Raw genomic sequence first — 18,725 nt, 5'->3', positions numbered from 1 at the left:
AGTTCAATGCTGTGCTGCCATTTGTTTTAAACTTTATGTGTGAAAATGTCCCCACTGTGGGAAGAATAAAGGATTATCTTATCTTTACAGCATACCTAACAAACAGCAGGTCACGCCAGACTTGAGCTACATCATGATGAATTCATGTTTAACTGATATTAATTAAGCAATACGCAGGTATTATTTAATGTAGATGGCTAAACCGTGGGACAATACGGAAGAAAGATGAGCAACAGCAGATTAACTGAATGCAAATAGAGGGAAACATAAATCACAGCCTCTGTTACACTGTCACTGCATTACAGAAACAAAACGCCCTTAATCTTGTGGATTTTTTTCAATATCTCTCTGGAGGTTTAAGCATGACAAAGCTCCCATTGTTTCTAGTCACACGTATGAGATGGGTCAGCTACAAGGAACAATAGGACGGCAATTTTTCATTGCTAAAGGTCCAGTGTACTAAAAGGTAATGCTAATGAGGCATGAAAGTGACTCATTATGCAAACGAACTGATTACCATACCCCCACTAACAAAGGGTACATGACATAAGTCATTTTCTTCATCACGATCATCATCATCTTCTGCTGCTCACTCTGTTCATCTGTGCGCCTGCAGGTACAGATGATAGGGCCGCCGTGTGCCAGGTTATAACTTGGTAGAGGTCACAATTCCCTTTCAGGAGATTGGGTACAGATTTATGCCTCGTCTCTCGCCACCATATAACGCTGACCGAGGAAGAGGAGCAGCAGCCTCTGTAATCACAGAAAATTGCTGCGTTGGGAGAAACAGATGTGTGAACTTTGCTCCGACAGAGAAGAGAGAAAACAGTGTACATCAAGTGTGTATTAGGTTTTACATGAACCAAAAACGGATCATTCAGAAATGACTCACACACACACACACACACACACACACAACAGCTGCCTCGTTTTTGGCCTGAGGTCAACCGTCCTTCACCTCTCAACATCATTCAAACCCATATGTTGAAAGCTTGTGCCCTGAAAGTGGCACGCTGCTGTAACATAAATCTGCAGAGAAAAAGCATTTAACCTTCTGTTCCAACCACCCAGAGCTCAGGAACAGGGACACACAAACAATATCAGTTTCAAAGCAGCAACGTTGTCTAGAAAATGAGCGGAGGCTGAAAGAAAATGTGACATTTCAAAGGTGTGTGCTGTCGCATGGCAACGAAACCAAAAAGGCTGTTAATTTGAATGAGTCAGTCCACCTCGCACTGTTCAGTAGCTCCTCCCACTGAGAGCAGGCTCAACCAACAGGAGTAAAAATTATTTTTAACTTCGCCAAGATGCACCTGTTCCTGGTCGGGCATTGCAGGAATGCTGGCGTGTGTCTGTGCCTACATGTGTGACTGTAGGCGGGTGTGTGAGTGTATGGAGTTAGGTGTGTGAGGATGTGACACTTTAAAGAGCTAGTTCTAAATGCCACAGGCTGATGTCCAGTTATAAAGGCAATATAACGGGCGGAGGGCGAGTAGACATCTACAGCGGAGGTTGGGAATGGCCGCAGATGTGACGTAATTCTAGTGATTTCTTTCCATCTCTTCCTAATATCGAAACAGAGAAATAAACAAAAGTTTGAGAGTAAAATTCTCAGAATAGAAGCTCTAGAGCTGAAACTAAAATTTATTTTAATTATCCTGATACTCATTTTCATGATTAATTGATCAATCCTGTAGTCATTAAACAGCCAAAAACAAGTACAAATGCCCATAATGATAACCCTTTACTTGATATCAAAAGTAACAAAGAGGTAGCAAAGTATTACAATCTACCACTGACAACTTAATAAAAGTATTTATTTCCCCATTCCAGTGTCAGTGATGCAAAATGGATACAAAGGGAGTGTGACTTGTGACACCTTTGTCTAATCACATTCCATTCTAGCGTGTAGCTTGCCTGTCAAGTAAGAAATATTTTACAAACACTGCTGTTACTGAACATTTAAGGAAATAGAAGGCTAGTTTTTGTGCCACTGCGTGAAACTCAGTGACTGTTTTAATGGATTTCTAATGTAGCACTGGAACACGCTGCCATCACTGCACGCTATTCATTTCCACTGAGTTACATTTAAGCATTGAAGCCAGTGATGTCGTCATCACCACGATCAAGTTTCCAGCACCACCATCGCCATCATAGTTGTTGTTGTTGTCATATCGTTCTTTCATCATCTGTCTGAGAATGTCTGTGTGTATACTGAAAACAATGCATCTTTAAAAGGTGAAGAAGTGCAGAAACATAAAAAGCCAGCCAAATAGACTCTGAGGCAAATGCATACAAAAACATGGGAGAATTATGACTGCAAGAGTTTACATTGCAATGCCCTGTTTAAAAATACAACAGAAGTGAAGACAGAGCTCACAACACGCTAGAATCCACACTCTCTGCACCTGTGACCGTTCGTAAGGAAGAAGAAGTGTTTTAATTTTCAAGTAAATTTGACTGCATTAACTGACTTTCATAACTGAAGCATTGTTAATACTTCCGCACTGGCAAAGTTCCAATAGAGGAGGGATGACATGAAAAAAAAGGCTTTGGGTCCTGAGGGTCTTAGTTTGTCCGTGACAGACTCAAGAATCAATACAAGCATCCACTCAAATTTCTGACACGTCCTCTACAGAATACTGTCTGTTTGAAATATTGTCAGTATGACTTACTGTGACTGCAACTACAGCATCAAGATGAAACTAGACGGATCCTTGAGTCTTGTGTCATCAAGTGAAAGGCCAGCCAGAAAGAAAAGGCAAAGAGCATCACGCCTAAACACATCTGACAGTGAGGTTTTACTGCTGTCAAAACTCAACTTTTGCCTGTCTGACCTTAAAGCATGGCTGAAATCCACTGCTGGATGAGACGCTGACAGAGGAACTCATGACTACATGGAAAAGCCAAATCTGAGGATTAACAGCAATGTCCTTGGATTGGCCTTGTTCTGTTTGTCCCAGCATTTCAGTCACACTCACCACTGTTCTGTATACAAAATCTGAGCTTTGCACGTCTTAAGTCAGCAGTCTATATAATTGAACGTCAATTCAAGCGTCGGGTCCTTAGGATTGAGTTAAAGTCAATAGAAATTATAAAGATGAAGCGAATTATAATGCTTCAATGCCAAAAATGAACGTTAGCAACAGAGAGTGCCAACTGGTTACCAATGTTAAAATATTCATTCATTCTTTTTCCGCATTGCGTTCCTGTTTAACCCGGGTCATGGCGGTTGCTAGAGCCCATCCCAGCGGACTTACGGGCAGGAGGCAGGGAGATGTTCAGGACACTTGGCCAGTGCATCACAGAACCACAAGAAAGACAAACAACCGTTCACAACTACTGACAATTTGGAACCGACCAATTTGTTTAAGCTGCATGTTTTTGGAGGTGGGAGGAAACTGGAGAACCTGAAGAAAACCCGCGTAGACGTAGAGGAGAGAATATACAAACACCCCGTAGAACAGGACTTGAACTCTGAACAATCTTGTGAGGTGACAATACCCACTGCGCCACCGTGCAAAATTACAGATTTTGAAGAAATTCAAAACCAAGATTAAAACACCAACTGAACTGAACAAAAATTACTTTAGGTGTTCCTTCAAAACCACTCATTAAAAACACACAAATGTGTTCTACCTGATTAAACCCGGTGATTTGTCAGCCATGTGTGACCATTGACTCATTAAATCCACAAACTCAGTTTGTGTGTCTTTACAGGCTAAAAATTCAAATTTGAGAGAAATCACAAGTAAGCAAGACTCGCCTGGCATATTTTTTATTACTTTTGTTTTTAGTATGTGTTGAAGATTGAGTAGCACAACAGAAAGACATTTTGGAAAGCTTCTAAATAGAGGTAAATTATTATTCTGTGCTGATAAACAGGTTAAAAGCCTACAGTAAACATTTGTAGTAAAACCTGTATCCATCTGTGATGATGTGGGCTTGAAAGTGAGCGCAGTGGGCACACTGAGAATGGTTCTGCTGTGCTTCTGAAGAATCTGAGGAATGCTTTTACTCTGCAGGCCATCGGGCCAAGTCTCTGACAAACATGGATAACAACTGGAAGCAGCATCACAGCTTGTTTACACTGGTCTGGTCAACAGATGTGCAGCACCGTCAGGGATAGGAGAAGGCATGAGGCAAGACATTTATAAAAACACATTCAAATACATGTTGAGGGTGGCACTGGGGAATGGAGTGTGGGCCTCCATCCTAATAGAGTTTTGTCTGGGAATCAATTTGATGATAAAAACCAGAACAGGCACCCACAAACATAAACGCGGACAAAAGCCTCGTCATACAAAATCCTCACCTTATGACAAAGACACAGGAAATGCTTAGTACCAAAGAGTCACTCTCAGCGGAGGGAGAATCACGCTCGACACTTGTTATCGCCAAGGACAGACGCCAATCCTTCCACACACACAAGCCAAGCCAGACACTAAACGTGATCCTGTTTTTCTCTCTGTCCATCTCTTTCCACAAAAGGAACTCGTCCCTCATTTCTTAGGGCGGTCCATACAGCATGATGACGTCCCTTCGTTCTCCACATGTGGCACATTAATTCACAGCAGGTTACCAACATTAAAAGATACCTTCTCTGGGATCGATGGGAGTTGTGGTGCACTCATTAATGACATATGTTGTGCATGTCTTTGCATTGGGATATGTTTGCAGAGGTAAAGTCTCGGTCAGCACTCCTGTCTGTGCTCGTATATGGCTGCAGTGAAATCCCCTTATCTAGTCAAACATAAAATCAATAGTAGCTATTAATTAGTCTACCTATGACTGCCCTTGCTCATGCAGTTATACACACAAATACATTACGCCTGTCAAGCTGTTAGGAGACTGTTTGTTGGTAGACTTATGAGAGAGTGAGAGTGAAAATCAAACGGAGCAAACAACAACTTAACCAAACTTCAACAACCTTGGTTGATTCTGTACATAATTTCAAGGTTAAACTAAGTCACATGTTTGACAAAGTTGCCAAGCACGATAGCATTTAGTATCTTACATGACTTCGTTTGTGGTTATTACAAAGGTTTTTTGCCATAACTGGGAAGAAAGAAAACACACAATACACCAAGTGAAATTCTCACAGGTGTCAAGTTCAGCACTGCAGGTGCAGCAGTTTGGATTTCTGTCTGTGCTCAAGTACTGCTCCTCTATTGGTTTAAAGTCGAAGCCAGCTCAGTGCTGTGTTACTAAAATAATCAATGAAATGTGGGTCAGAATCTGTAAAACACAAAATCTCAGACATAGAGACAAGCTAACTGGTAACCACTCATAATCTAAATATTGAATCTGCCAATCTTGTGTCAAGCATTAAAAAGAAACTTCTTAATTCTAACAGAAGTCTGCAAGAGAACAGAATGTTGGAAACCATCAAAATATGTGTTTCGATCCTGCTTGGCTTGTCAGCTCAGTTCAGGAAATTTCCTATTTCCCAGAGTCCCACTGAAGCTTCTTCTCTAATCCTTAGTGTACTATGAATATTATTACAACTGGAGCACCTCTTACATGGCCACCACAGAATTATAATGATCCTGCATTGGTAATCATGGATTGCAGATGTAGAGGTGTCAGGGTAAAATATACAGCGAGACCGTCTGGCATAGCTGTGGCTTTACCTCAGTGCAATGGAAAGTATGCACCAATCGGATATGATTGGAGAAGCAGCCCAGTTAGAATAGCTTATACTTGATGTTAGTGCATCACATCTGAGATGAATCATTCCTAGTGTGATAAGGTTTGATTTTGATCTTCTATTTCAATAAATGCAATGGCATTTACAGGTTTCTAACTTCACAACATCAAAACGGCCAAGCTGGTCTGCAGCATCTCACCTTGTTGTGATCAGTCCAATACAGGAAGTAACCTTTGGGGTCGACTGTAAGAGTCACCGGGGTCACTGTGGTAGAATCCTGAAGGGAAAACAGAGGAAAGCCATCTTGAATTAATCTTTCGTTATGCAGGATACATATTTTTACAAAAGTGTGTAGCAGAAAACGCTGTTGGTGGAACATGAATTCATATCCTCATTATCAAAGCCTGATTTTTGTACCACACACCACTCCACAAGCTAACATTAAGAGTGCTGTTGACGCTGTAAGCATGCACACAATCCTTTCCTTCTAGGGTATTTCCCCACCTTGAACTTGAATCGCCAAATGACCAAGGAGCCTGGTGTGTGTCTGTGTGTGTATTTGAGACAACTGCAATCTGAGAAACAGTGGGCTGCAGGTTTGTTGCACAGCTGATGTTTCCATTTCACCCCTCTCGTAACAGCAAATGCTTTCCCACAGTTCACAAATACAGATGCCTCAAACAAGCACACACACACTCACATAGTTTGACCCCTGAGGCATACATGGCATTGCCAGATATTATTGGATGTTTCTATTAAAAGAAAGAGCCTTTGCTTTGCGACCACTGTAGTTGTGGTTTGGTAGAAACAGTGGAATATTGTCAGCCGCGATTGGTCGTGGCTGTGAGATCAGAGAAAAGGAAACGTGTTTGATGCGTACAGGAAGAATAAATTCCTGTAGCTTTTAATGATTTCCCCTCGCACACACCATTGGAAGACAGAGGTAATGGTCTGTGCCTGCTATAGGGATTGCATATCTGGCCATGACCCTTTGTGATTTATGGCGTAGGATGGCGTGAAAGGGGTGAGCTGGGAGCGAGTCGTCAGCAGAGGTGTCTAGGGAGGTGCACACAACTATTAGTACTCCGAAATCATCTCATACTGGAATAGGACAATCATAGTTTATTGAACCCGGCCCACCTGTTCCATTAAAGATCACTGCTGAAATCAACCCCTTTATGACCCCGTGAAGAAATTGAAAAACAGAAAACAAGAGAAAGGTGGGAAATGAAAAGAAAGTAAATGACGTGTTTTATACCACTTAGAGACATTTGCAAAAGTGACGTTTTGTACCGTAATCCGTCATACCCATGAAATCTATTACAGACTCAAGAGGACTTGCTTGATTTCATTGATCAAATTAAACAATCCCTGCAAATTTGATTGAATGACAAAAGTTAGAGCAGGACAGCATGCGCACAAGCGAGGATAAAGGCCTCAGGTGTGCAACTGTTTGATGCAGCATTTCATATCTGATCCTCTGATCACCATACAAAGCAACAACCCATTATCTATTTCAGTGTTTAGCAGACTGAAAAACCCTCATCCTCCATGAAGGCATCAGTTACTCATCGGAAATTTGTATAAACAGCTGATTATTTGCATTCACCATTTTCTAGTTAAGTGCTTCTATTGCAATAAAGCAGGAGAAAAGAATATGCCCTGTGGGTAAGATGTGGCAACTGATGCCATCATGTCAGGGGGAAAGCAAAGACGATGGATTGAGAGCACTGAGAATTAGCTTAATGATGTGAGAGCAGCATTTTCATCAGCTTCTTTCTTAATGTCCCGACTCTCCATGGTCACCACCAAAAACACATTAAGCCATTAGCAAAGATTTCCTCATGGGTCTGTACATTTATGAAAAACATAAGTGCTTAGAACGCCGTGGATTCGAGTTCAGAGAGGTCTGTTATGATTAGTAACCCCACAGTGGTACTGCTCATGCTTTTTATTGTAATATGATTTTTTTTCTTCTTTTTTTAGGATTTGTCATTAATAGGAAAACATCAGATGATAGTTTGTTGAATTTCAATGAGATTAGTGATTTGGGAAACTACAAGCAGCCTGAGGGAACCTATCCCTAGAAAAGAGTGAAGGAGTCTGTACCACCAGCCACCACCTGAGGAGGTGTGTTAGAAAGGAGATTTGAGCTCAGCATTTTTATGTTTTGTATGCTAATGACATATTCTAATGCTTTTAAGGGATTTTATGCTCCACATGGAGCCTGATAACATCTCATTCAACACGACCCAGATTAAAAGAGACCGATAAAAGTTTTTTTTTTTTTTTTTTTTAAATCACTGCTTATAAGGACGCAATATCATTTGTATCTTTCCAGTCGCAGTCCATGATTTTTGGAACACAAGAGTCAAAGTCCTAAATGCCTCCACACTACAGTATTATAAGAAAAGCAGAATTATACCACCTTCTGGTATTGAATTTTCCATTTGTCGAAGTGACTGATGAACAGTAACACAATTGAGGCAATGTTTTAAACCACAACAAGGCATTTCATGAGCCACTTCAGCAGCCGCCTGTCATCCAAGCGGCAGCAACAAAGGTACAAGATGTGGGAGTTTGAGGAGGTCTGGGGCTCTCCAGGATTTCACCAACAGTTACAGGACACGTACAGATAGCGTTTCTATTCTGTTTCAACACAAAGGGCCGTTTGCTGAGGGCTATAGTTCTTGTCCTGCCACAGAGCATGCCCCTGAAACCTCATATTTGTTGTTTCACACAACACCTCTTTTGTTTCCAGTGACTGTACAGCAATGAGATTTTTATTTTCAATGAAATTAAAAAAGAAATCTTTCCCGTTATTATAGTTTCAAATTCCCTTACTGAGACTAGAGCCCAACATCAAAACCCACGATAAGAAGAAAACGTTTTAATTAAATCATTTTGCACTGACAATTTATTATCGCGTTCCGCTCACCCCTCTCAGCCTGCCTCTGTGTTCCTCTGTGATTCTTTCCATGAGTGATAAAGACAGGAAAAAGGAAGGAAGGAGTGCATGGGAAATGAAACAGAGAAAGTATCTGTGTGTACGTCTGTGTGAAGGGGTATATGTTTTCTCAGGATTGGCCTGATGGGCATTTGGCCCATACATACAAACTAGGCACACATTTCACATTCCCTCTAACAACATACGAACTGGAGGGACGGACGGGTGAGGGTTCAGTGGCAATTACTAATTACTTAAGAAAATAATAAATCAACCACATTATCCGTAAGATTGATGGTTGACAGAGAACTAGATCAAAAAGTGTGTTCCACTCATGTCACCTGTAATCTGCTTCAGCCTGAGCTCAAAGAATACGATTTTCAGTGTATTCGCTATAATAATCTTGTTAGTTTAAAATGATACGGTTAAAAATAAAATACCTGTATTCCAATATCAATATTCAATTACATGCAGTACAATGGGATGTTTAATGACATTTGATTCTGTTATCAATACTTTCAGACAAGGAAAAGTACCATCTATCCATCTATCTGTGGCCACAGGACAGAAACCTCTTTTACACAATAACAGTAAATGTGACTGTGCGCATCAAATAAAGAGGAACCGGAGGAATGCGTGGAGCTATTCAATAGAGACAGGTTGCGTTTGGTAAGAAACAGATATTCACCTTTTTACGAAACGGAGAGCGAAACATCCATTTAGATGGATGTGGTGATTTTTCTGTTAGGGGAAGATGCAGAGCACCATAAATGTCCTTTTAAAGGCTACTATGGTTGTGTTTCCACCGGACACACTACAGCAGCGTGCATTCGGTTTTAACCAAGGTCATTCCACTACCAGACTGTCAGTGGTGAGAGATAACCCGACAAGACCCAAGACGCGACCCCGATCCCACTGCTGCCTGCTGATGCCACTGCCACTTGCGTGTCGGAACCCTTCATTAGTTGTGGAATAATTGCTCTTGTTTCCCGGTAGGAGTGGGGACTTAATTTAAATGTTTACTTTGATTCAGTGAGAAGCGCACACGGACTCAGACAAAACACTCACGCACCCAAAGGTGCGCACATGCACAACCTGTAAACTGGGAACTGTAAACAAAGCACATGTCAGGAGAGAGAGTAGCTGCTGCGTCTCTTTCTGCCATTAATCAGAAACAACCTACAGGCTGCTGTTGCATGAGTAGCTATATAGACTGTTTAATAAAGCCTAATTGAATGCAAAAGAGCGTACAGAAATCATCCATAAGCGCAAAAACAAACGATTCGCTTCCAGTTTTCTCTCTTTCCAGTACTTACATCATCCCATTTCATAAATTTGTTGCCCTTTCTCAGGCTGTCGGGAACGGACACTGGCTTGAGCTGCAGCGCATGAACTCCTGGCTGTGCCCCTGCCATTGACTCATCTACTCTTCTTGACGCACGACAGGACTAGAAATGAGTCACTTTACTCTCTTCGGCTCTCTTTTTTTTTTTTTTATCCTTGTCCTGTCTTGTGATCTGCTTTAAAGCAAGCAGACGGGAGCCTACAGCTGCGTCCGGTATGTCATGCCCGCGCTGACGGCGGCAGTGGCGCGTCTCGGCTGTGGGGAGCAGTGGAGGCGGACGCAGACGCGGCGGACCGGGGACACTGAACGGACTGACTGGCTGAATGAGCGACATGCGGCTAAGACGGGAAGGGAGGCGCATTCTGGTTTCAAATTTACTGGTGGTATCAGAGATAAGATCGATACTTGAAGAGAAATAGCGCCTCCTAGCGTCCAGGGTAATATGACGGTATTTTTAATGTGGAAAAAGTTGCGATTGAGTTAGGTCATTTTTATTATGATATATAAATATATATATATATATATATATATATATATATATATATATATATATATATATATATATATGTGTGTTCCAAAAATCCCATATATATATATATATATATATATATATATATATATATATATATATATATATATATATATATATATATATATATATATATATATATATATATATATATATATAAATATATATATATATATAAACTTAACATCTTGAAATTTTAATTTTTTAAATTCTAAAATGTATTCTAAATATATGGAGGGTAAAAAGTGACCGCAACAGAAAGTGACCATAATACTGTAATTTTCAAGCAGTCTCTCATTCAAGTCTACAAAGATTGATAAGCATTGCCACTGGCGCAGAAGACGTTGGTGCAAGACAAGCTTGAGACAAGTGAGGCAAAGAACTCAAAAACAACTTTTGGCCACTGGACTTATGTTCCTAGGTTGGCATGTTTAAGAAAGCTTTAAAAATTCTTCTTTTTTTTTTTGTATTTAGAATGTTGAAACTAAAATGTTCTTGGTGACAAAATACAATTTGGGACATGTTATACTATTTTTGGAAATTTTAGGCATAAGAAGAAGATCCGCTTCATTAATCTCCTAGGGGAAATTACTTTTTACACTCCATGCATATAAATATCTTTGTGTTGGATACAGAGTTTGTGAGCAGGCCCCTGAAACACAACCACAACACACAAGGGGCCTGCGAACATGCAATTAGTAAACACAACAAACAGTACATGGGCACTCAGAGTGAAGGGCAATGACTTCGGTTGGCGCCCAATTGAGCGGCTTCTAAGGGGAAGGCGCCTTGCTCAAGGGCACCTCAGCAGTGGCCGGAGGGGTGCTGACACCTCCCACAGTCAGTTCACACTCTGAAGATGTCTGGTGGGAGCGGGAATCTATCCTTTGATGGCTGGACGATGTCCGGTCATAAGACGTCCGCTCTGCCGCTGACCCACTGCCGCCACTGACGCCCAACCTGAATATTTCTAAAATTGTGGATATGTTGCTGGCATCATGAATAAATCTTTAAAAAAAAAAAAAGATTTCCAAAAACTCTGGATCCTATTCGTAACCACATGGATGTGACTAGGGCTACTTTAAATTAAGAGATGAGTCCACATCCATCAGCTAAAATGGGATGGTTTCTATTTCAGTGCTCATATGTGGCTGTGGGCCTTTTTTATTTCTTCATGAATAAACTTCTTCAAAGTTGTGTGAGTCAAGAGTGCGTCACTGCCTCTAGGACTTTTTTTTTTATTTAACTTTCTTATTAAATAAAACATAGAGTGCCTCTGGGCTTTGTACATTCCACAATGTTTATTATCTGTTGTTTCCAAAAAGGGACTACAGAATGTTTGAGCCGTCTTAAGCAGAGGTCCCTCTACTTCTCTCTGATCAGCCACTGGCCAGAGCCGACTGTCAAACTAGTCAGACCTGTCAAATTCTGACTGGCATTATTTATGGCAATTGTAAGAACTGTTTATTTGTCATGATTGACTGATTAACAGTGACAGTTAAAGAACCAGGCCCTGAATAGACTCATAGCATGGTGACAGCTCAGAAAAACTACAATAAGGTTACATCTGAGAGAACAGGATAGAAAGGAAAGGGGAGGGGGGAAAAAATCAGCACTCTTGTTTTAAGGCAATACTTTCTTACCAACAAGAATGTTCTGTGACCTAGAACCTCTGCTGAGACTCAGTTTTCCGCACTCATTGTCTTCCAATTTAAATTCAGTGTTTTTATTTGTAAGATTACCGTACATCACAAAATTACACATAGAACTTAAATCCATTCATAGATTTTGGCATAGGGAAGACAGATGTTCCAGAAGAGCTATCATTTCCTACTCAGCTGCATAGATTATTCAAAATATGATTACCTGTTCCCATCCACAACACCTTGCCTCATAACAATATGTTGTACTTTTTGAGTTAAATGGCTCACAGTGGTGAAGAACCTTACATCCGGACCCACTATGAATCAAACGATTAACTCTCTGTCAAATAGCTGATATGTAACGGATAAAAATCTTGCAATGTTTTAAAAAAAAATGGTCGGCCCCTTTTTCAAGGTGCATACCAAACTATAACGAGGGGAGGGGGCATAGAGAATGGTTCCCTTCTCAAAAGGATACTGTTATTCTCAAATGAGCCATTTTTGTTCTTCTTGTTTTAAATCCATCATCCATTTTCCTCTGAGAGTCAGCCGCAGCTTCGTCATGACAGAGTCCTTCAGTGAGAAGATATAATTGGGTTGTCAGTTAGTATAAGTACTTCTCTGTCATTGTTTATTTAAACTGAGTTTTTAAAATGGATTTTTCTGAGCTGTCAGCGGAGTGTTTCCTTTGTCCCCTTTTGAGTGAAACTAATCATTGTGTTTCAGGACAGGTGCATAATTGACTGAGGGATCACTTAATCCTTCACAAACATTATTCATATGTATCAGGAAAACAGAGATAAGAAGGTAGTAATTAATACAATTATGACATTACAGTATAATAATCCCTGAGGGAAGTTGTAATCTTGGTTCAACAGGGAGTCTGGTGTTGCTGAAGTATTTAGATGCAATATATTTTCAACAAGTGTTTTTAAAAACACTTCGTTTGAGGGATCCTCTCATGTTCACCTGAGTGAGTATAGAGAGTGAAGCAGCTGGTGTTTCGTAGTATTGGTTGAGAATGGCTTTCATAAATATTGCGTTCTCACAATAATCTTGCAGAGAATGCACATCTCAAAACAAGGTTATGAGTGATATCCTCGTGTTCAAGGTTAAAGTCATCCACTATTATGAAAGGCAGAATCAGTAGTTGGATTGCACCATACTGATGAAGGATGTGACTTTTTCATCTTCAAGGCAAGATGTGGAGATCTGTATCATTCAAGATCCATTTAAGGTCATCTGCAGAATAAAAATAATGCAAAACCTTGCTCTTCACGTTCAGGTGGTTAATACCAGTAAGGAAATGGCATCCCATCAAGCTTGAAGACTCAATTGGACAGAAAAGTCATTAAAGCATATAACCAAGTCCTCTGCAATACTGGAACAACCCAAGGTTTCTTTTTAAGACGGTTGAAAGGCCGACAGAGTCAATTGCTCCAATGAGTCTCAAATTCCTCAGTAATAATATCTTTATCCTCCATTCCGTCTCAGAGGATTTACCGTGAGGTCTCAGAGGACATTTTACCAAAGAAACACCACTGATAAAAGTTATCAGTAACCTTTGAATTATAAAAAGACAGAAGTAATTGTTTCTATACTTGTCTCTTTAGATATTATTCCATTCAATATTGTTCAACATCATATATAACTGCAAATATGTGAACACTGTATTGGAAGTAAAGAAACCATGTCCAGCTGATTAGGTCCTATTTATCTGATCATCCTGAGTTTATTAATGATGTTCTTCTTGCAAAGTTTGACCAGAGTTCCACAAGTTTCTGTGCTAGGCCCAGTAGTATTTCATCGAGACTAAATTGCACTTATTTACCATGGATATAAACCCCCTAAAGGAATATGGGTTTTATGTTTGATCAGAAGAAAACATTTGACTTCTACAATCAAATTTTAATAACTTTCAGTTTTATAATATTGCGAAAATCAGGCACATATTTACCCAGAGAAAATGAAGAAAACCATGCCCATGTATTTCTTGCTTTACTGCAATTCTCTAGTATCTTCAGTAAGTCTAGAAAGACGCTCTATTCATCCAGAATGATGCTACACATGTGCAAACAAGAAGTAAGCAAAGAAATGGCAATTCTCTTTATTGGCTCTTCTCTTACTACCTGTTAAATCCAGAGTCACATTTAAATCCCTTCTTCTCGTGTCTCTTATGGGCTGAGCAATATAATAAATTTAAGAGGTTATAGTACCCTTTTACTCAACTAGAACACTACGCTACCTGAATGCAGAATTATTTGTGGTTCCTATTTTGCAGTCTGTAAAAGTAGAATGAGTGCCAGAGCCTTCAGCACTCAAGCTCCTCTTATGTTCCACAATCTTTCAGTCTCAGTCCAGGAAGAGGACACCCTGTCTACATTTAAGAATGTGGAAAAAGTTTATATGTTCAGGTTTTGATAAAGTTAATGGTTAAGAATGGCTTTGACTCACCCGTAGTTATGCTGCCATGGGCTTAGACTTCTCATTTTTCATTTAACATTTTACTCATCTTCTCTCTCTCCATCTGAACACATTTGAGTCAATTTAATTTATGATTCACACGTGATCTTGTGGTTTCTCAGGTCACAGACATGTTTGTTCCTAAGACAGTACCTTTGCTTAGCATTCACTGCTTCTGTTACTATTTAATAATCACCTATGTATATATTTTACCATAGTTGTGACTGCTGTTATTAGTCTTATTTCTTATCATTATTTCTCTTATTATCTCTGAAGAAATATTGGGCCTCGGTAAAAGAGATAATCCTCTGTATACTGTATACTGTATATGTTCTGTATACAAAGTGTGATCAAATAATGTTTGTTGTGATTGTATTTAAATAAATCGACGCAATACTGCTGAGTGTACAATTTCTCAACATGCCCCGTACATCAGTATTGGTAAAGAGGCAAGACGTTTGATTTGCTTTATATTTATATTCATATATTTAAGAGAGAGATTGAAAAGCAGTGCAGCGGTTCGTCCATCTCTATGGGCTGCTGCTTGTGAACAGGTGGTCTCAAATGACTGCCTGATGGAGCTTTCATTAGACAATATTAAGTCAAGATGTCTCTGAAGCAGCACATCCAGTCTGCCATCAACTATTCTGAAAGATGGTCTGAATGATTCTCCTTCAGCCTTTTCACCCTCAGGCACCCACTGATTTTTTATTATTATTATTTTTTGCTTGTGTGATTCAGTTTAAGCTGCTTATTTTATATTTAAACGGTATGTGAGTATATCCATGGAAAACCTTTCTTTTACTAAATGTCTGTATAACACACTCTCATCCATCAACATTTAAACTAACTTGTAACAATGACTAACTATTACTACTAGCTCAAATGGGATTGGTTTCTTCCTCATTTCATACTTTTATGCCAGCGCAGTTCTCTGCGATGACAATATAGATTTGTTTCTGCATCTGACAGGATGCAACTAAACACGTTTCAGCATTCACATCACTGTCTGATGATTCTTGACAACGCTTATTAGACGTGACACTGAGGACAGGCTACAAATGTAGAAACAAGGCCTGTGGGAAGTCCACGCCTGCTGGCCTGTCTGTGAACCCAAGATGACCAACACCAAAGGAATTACATCAGCAACACCTTCTGGATCTCTCCTGCTAATGCACTCAGCGCTAACGTGTTTTCACACCGGTTTACACTAAGAGTAACAAGAGACTTAGACACCCGTAAATTATTTATGACGCATTTAAGAGCTTTATTCTGCAATCTATGCAGATAACTGTAAACAGCTGGTACTGAAAAGCAAAGAAAAAATTATGGTACCCCTGACTGAAATAATGAAATTTGAAATTGATAGCCATGCCTGCAGGTGTGTATATATATAAAACGATATTTAACATAGTAAAACCAAGATGATGTCGAGAGTTTTAAACATGTATACATTTTTTAAAAAAAGGATCAAATAATAACAAATCCCAGGTAAAAAATAAATTGTTGACCTTTAATTACAAGTGGAGATTTTGGAACCATTTACGGGTCGTGCAGAGGATTTCGATCAGGATCACGGGGGTTCGGTAAATCACAGATACGGTCAGTTGGACGGCAATTAGAGCTTCTAAAAACAAGCAGTATAATCGAAAACATAATTACAAAACTCACAAATAACCTTTTAAAGGCAGTAAAGTTTGGTACAATGTGGTCATTTTTCTTAGTACATGTAAAAGCTTGGCAGCAGTGTTTCAACTGCAGATTTTGTTTATTATGCTTTCTAATTCTGGAATAAAGTACACAGCCAAAATCCAGTCTGGTAGACATGAGAGCATAACTGACATTTTCTACGTCTGCAGAGAAGATGAACAACCTGATCTTGGTTAGTTTTCGTAGTCACAAAGCCCCATTTCAGTCCCCAGAGCACCAATAGACAATTATGAGTCAAAGACAACACCAAGGTTTCAGGCCTCCAGATAAGACATCCAGAGTAGATGAGAGGTTGTTTAAAATTGCCAATACTTGGGGACAAACTGAGTCATTATAATTTGGTTCATTTGGAACAATTTAGCTGAATTAAAATTATTACAAAAAATATTAGAGAAAAGGCTTGGTCTCTCTTGGAAACCCTTTTGTACAATAAACACAAACTGTGCAAAGTTTGTTGTGAGTCAGGATTATAAGAAAATATAAAATGTTAAATGGCATTTAATCTCAAGCTGTTGCGTTGTTAGGTGATGGTGAATGACAGCATGCCACAAGATCTCCATAAGTGCAAAGCGCTCACCCACACAGTATCATCAGTCTGTCTGGTGCAGTGTAAACTGGGATTCATCTGTGAAGAAAACACTCTATTGGTCTTTTTGCCAAAAGCTCGAAGACGAGCATTTTTCCACTGAACTTATGAAGATCAACTGGAGTCAGGTTAACTAACTAAGTTAGGATGGAGAGCAGCAGGAGAGCTTCCTGAGACAACTGTGGCCTTTTCAGTCTGTGTGGCTGTTTTCAATGAATCTGATCATGTACAAGTGAATCTTTTACCTGTACAGCTCATGATAAATAGGAGCAAATATAAAATAAAATGTGTATTTTTTTACTGTAAAATATGGATGCAGCGTTTCCAGTATGTGTGAATCACCAGTGCCTCCCTGTGGCAACAAGTGACAACTGCATATTTTACTCAGACTAGCCTTGATCCTGACAAGTGCTGCTGCGTCTTACTGCATGTTTGGGGAACTGGGTTACTTCTGCAAAAAAACAAGCTCTACAGCAACTTCAACAGAAGATTCAACAGTGAGGAGGATCCAGGCTCAAAGCTCTTTGGTTCATTTACAAGAAAGAAAAATGCTTAATCCAAATTTGAGCAGAAAGACTGCTGATGAAAGAACCTTCGGTAAAGGACAGAATTAAGTTTGCAAAATAAAACATCAAAATATATAATATTTTTATAGCTAACTACTTCATAATCCACTGTTGGGTGTGATTATGAAGTAATGTCAGAGAAAAAAACTGTTCAGAATAATGAATTGGACAACATTTAGTGTTTAGTATTAGGCTTTCACTTGATGGACAATCAGTACAGTATAATATATTATATTATACTAGTATATTGGTAGAAGGATGCTGAGTTTTGAAATTCCAGGCAGGAGGCCTAGAGGAAGACCAAAGAGGAGGTTTATGGATGCAAAGGACAGGTTTAGATGGAGGCAATTGATTCGCTGTGGCGACCCCTGAAGGGAAAATCCAAAAGGAAAAGAAGAAGATACTCATTTACAGAGTGTTGCATGACAAAAACATTGGGATCTACTGTGAAACTTTAATTATTTGTGGCTGCGACCTTTTATCGTGAATCAGCTGCAGGTTTCATAATACAGTACAGTATATCTATTCAGGAGCCTCTTTCAAACAGCTGGAACACTGAATTTTTCAAAAGAACAAATTTCAATTTCTTCAAATTTAATTGCTTGCTGATTTTTTAAAATATATTTCAAACTTGTTGCTGGACAATCCTTTATCACAGACAAAACTCTTACAACAGGCACTATAAAGAAACTGGAGAGGATTAGGATTACATCATTTAGGATTAGGATTATATCACTTTAATATTCATATATTTTAGGTAACCAAAAAATAGTGAAAAATGACAGGAGAATGAATTAGTAAAAAAACAAAAACAGAATGGAGCACAACTTTTATATAGTTTATTGTCTCATAATGACAGAGATCTAATTGAAATACTGTATATACTACCAAAGAGGTCCTATTCATTGGTGCTACAACTGAAACACAACTTTATCTGTGCCTTTGGCTATATTACGTTTACTTTCACGGTTCTTCTCCCCCATCATCTGTTCTTTGTAATAACCCGTTGGGTAATGCTTTTTTACAGGCTTTGAAGCATCACACATCGAACATTATTGAAGACATTTTGTCTTTTTGTCTGAACTGAAAATCAACACAAACTAGCTCAACAAAATATTTTTCCCATAACATTGCATGCGGAAAAAAAGTCGTAAAATATCTTAAGTCAGCTATATATTCCTATATATTCAACAGCCAATTTCACACTTTGGTGGTTATAATCGAACAATAATTGAAAGGTTTCACTGGTCAAAATATAATTGTTTCCTGTGTGCTCTCTGTTGTGG

General features: G+C 39.3%; 1 protein-coding gene across 2 annotated transcripts in view; it reads right to left on the bottom strand.

Moving 5' to 3' along the window:
* plcb1l (phospholipase C beta 1-like) overlaps positions 1–10,247 on the bottom strand; it is a 100,319-nt gene extending 90,072 nt beyond the window's left edge. For both annotated transcript variants that reach the window (XM_068341743.1, XM_068341744.1), the window contains exons 1-2: positions 9,914–10,247; positions 5,850–5,927 (exon numbers count right to left, since the gene is read on the bottom strand). In XM_068341743.1, the coding sequence (XP_068197844.1) occupies positions 5,850–5,927; positions 9,914–10,012 (177 nt within the window). In that variant the 5' untranslated portion in view covers positions 10,013–10,247. The remainder of the gene's footprint in view (positions 1–5,849; positions 5,928–9,913) is intronic.
* Positions 10,248–18,725: the final 8,478 nt, after the last annotated feature.

This window comes from Antennarius striatus, chromosome 19, assembly GCF_040054535.1.
Source record: "Antennarius striatus isolate MH-2024 chromosome 19, ASM4005453v1, whole genome shotgun sequence".
Classification (NCBI taxonomy): Eukaryota; Metazoa; Chordata; class Actinopteri; order Lophiiformes; family Antennariidae; genus Antennarius; species Antennarius striatus.
Note: the sequence above shows the minus strand (reverse complement) of the source record. Positions and strands in the feature narration are given on the sequence as shown.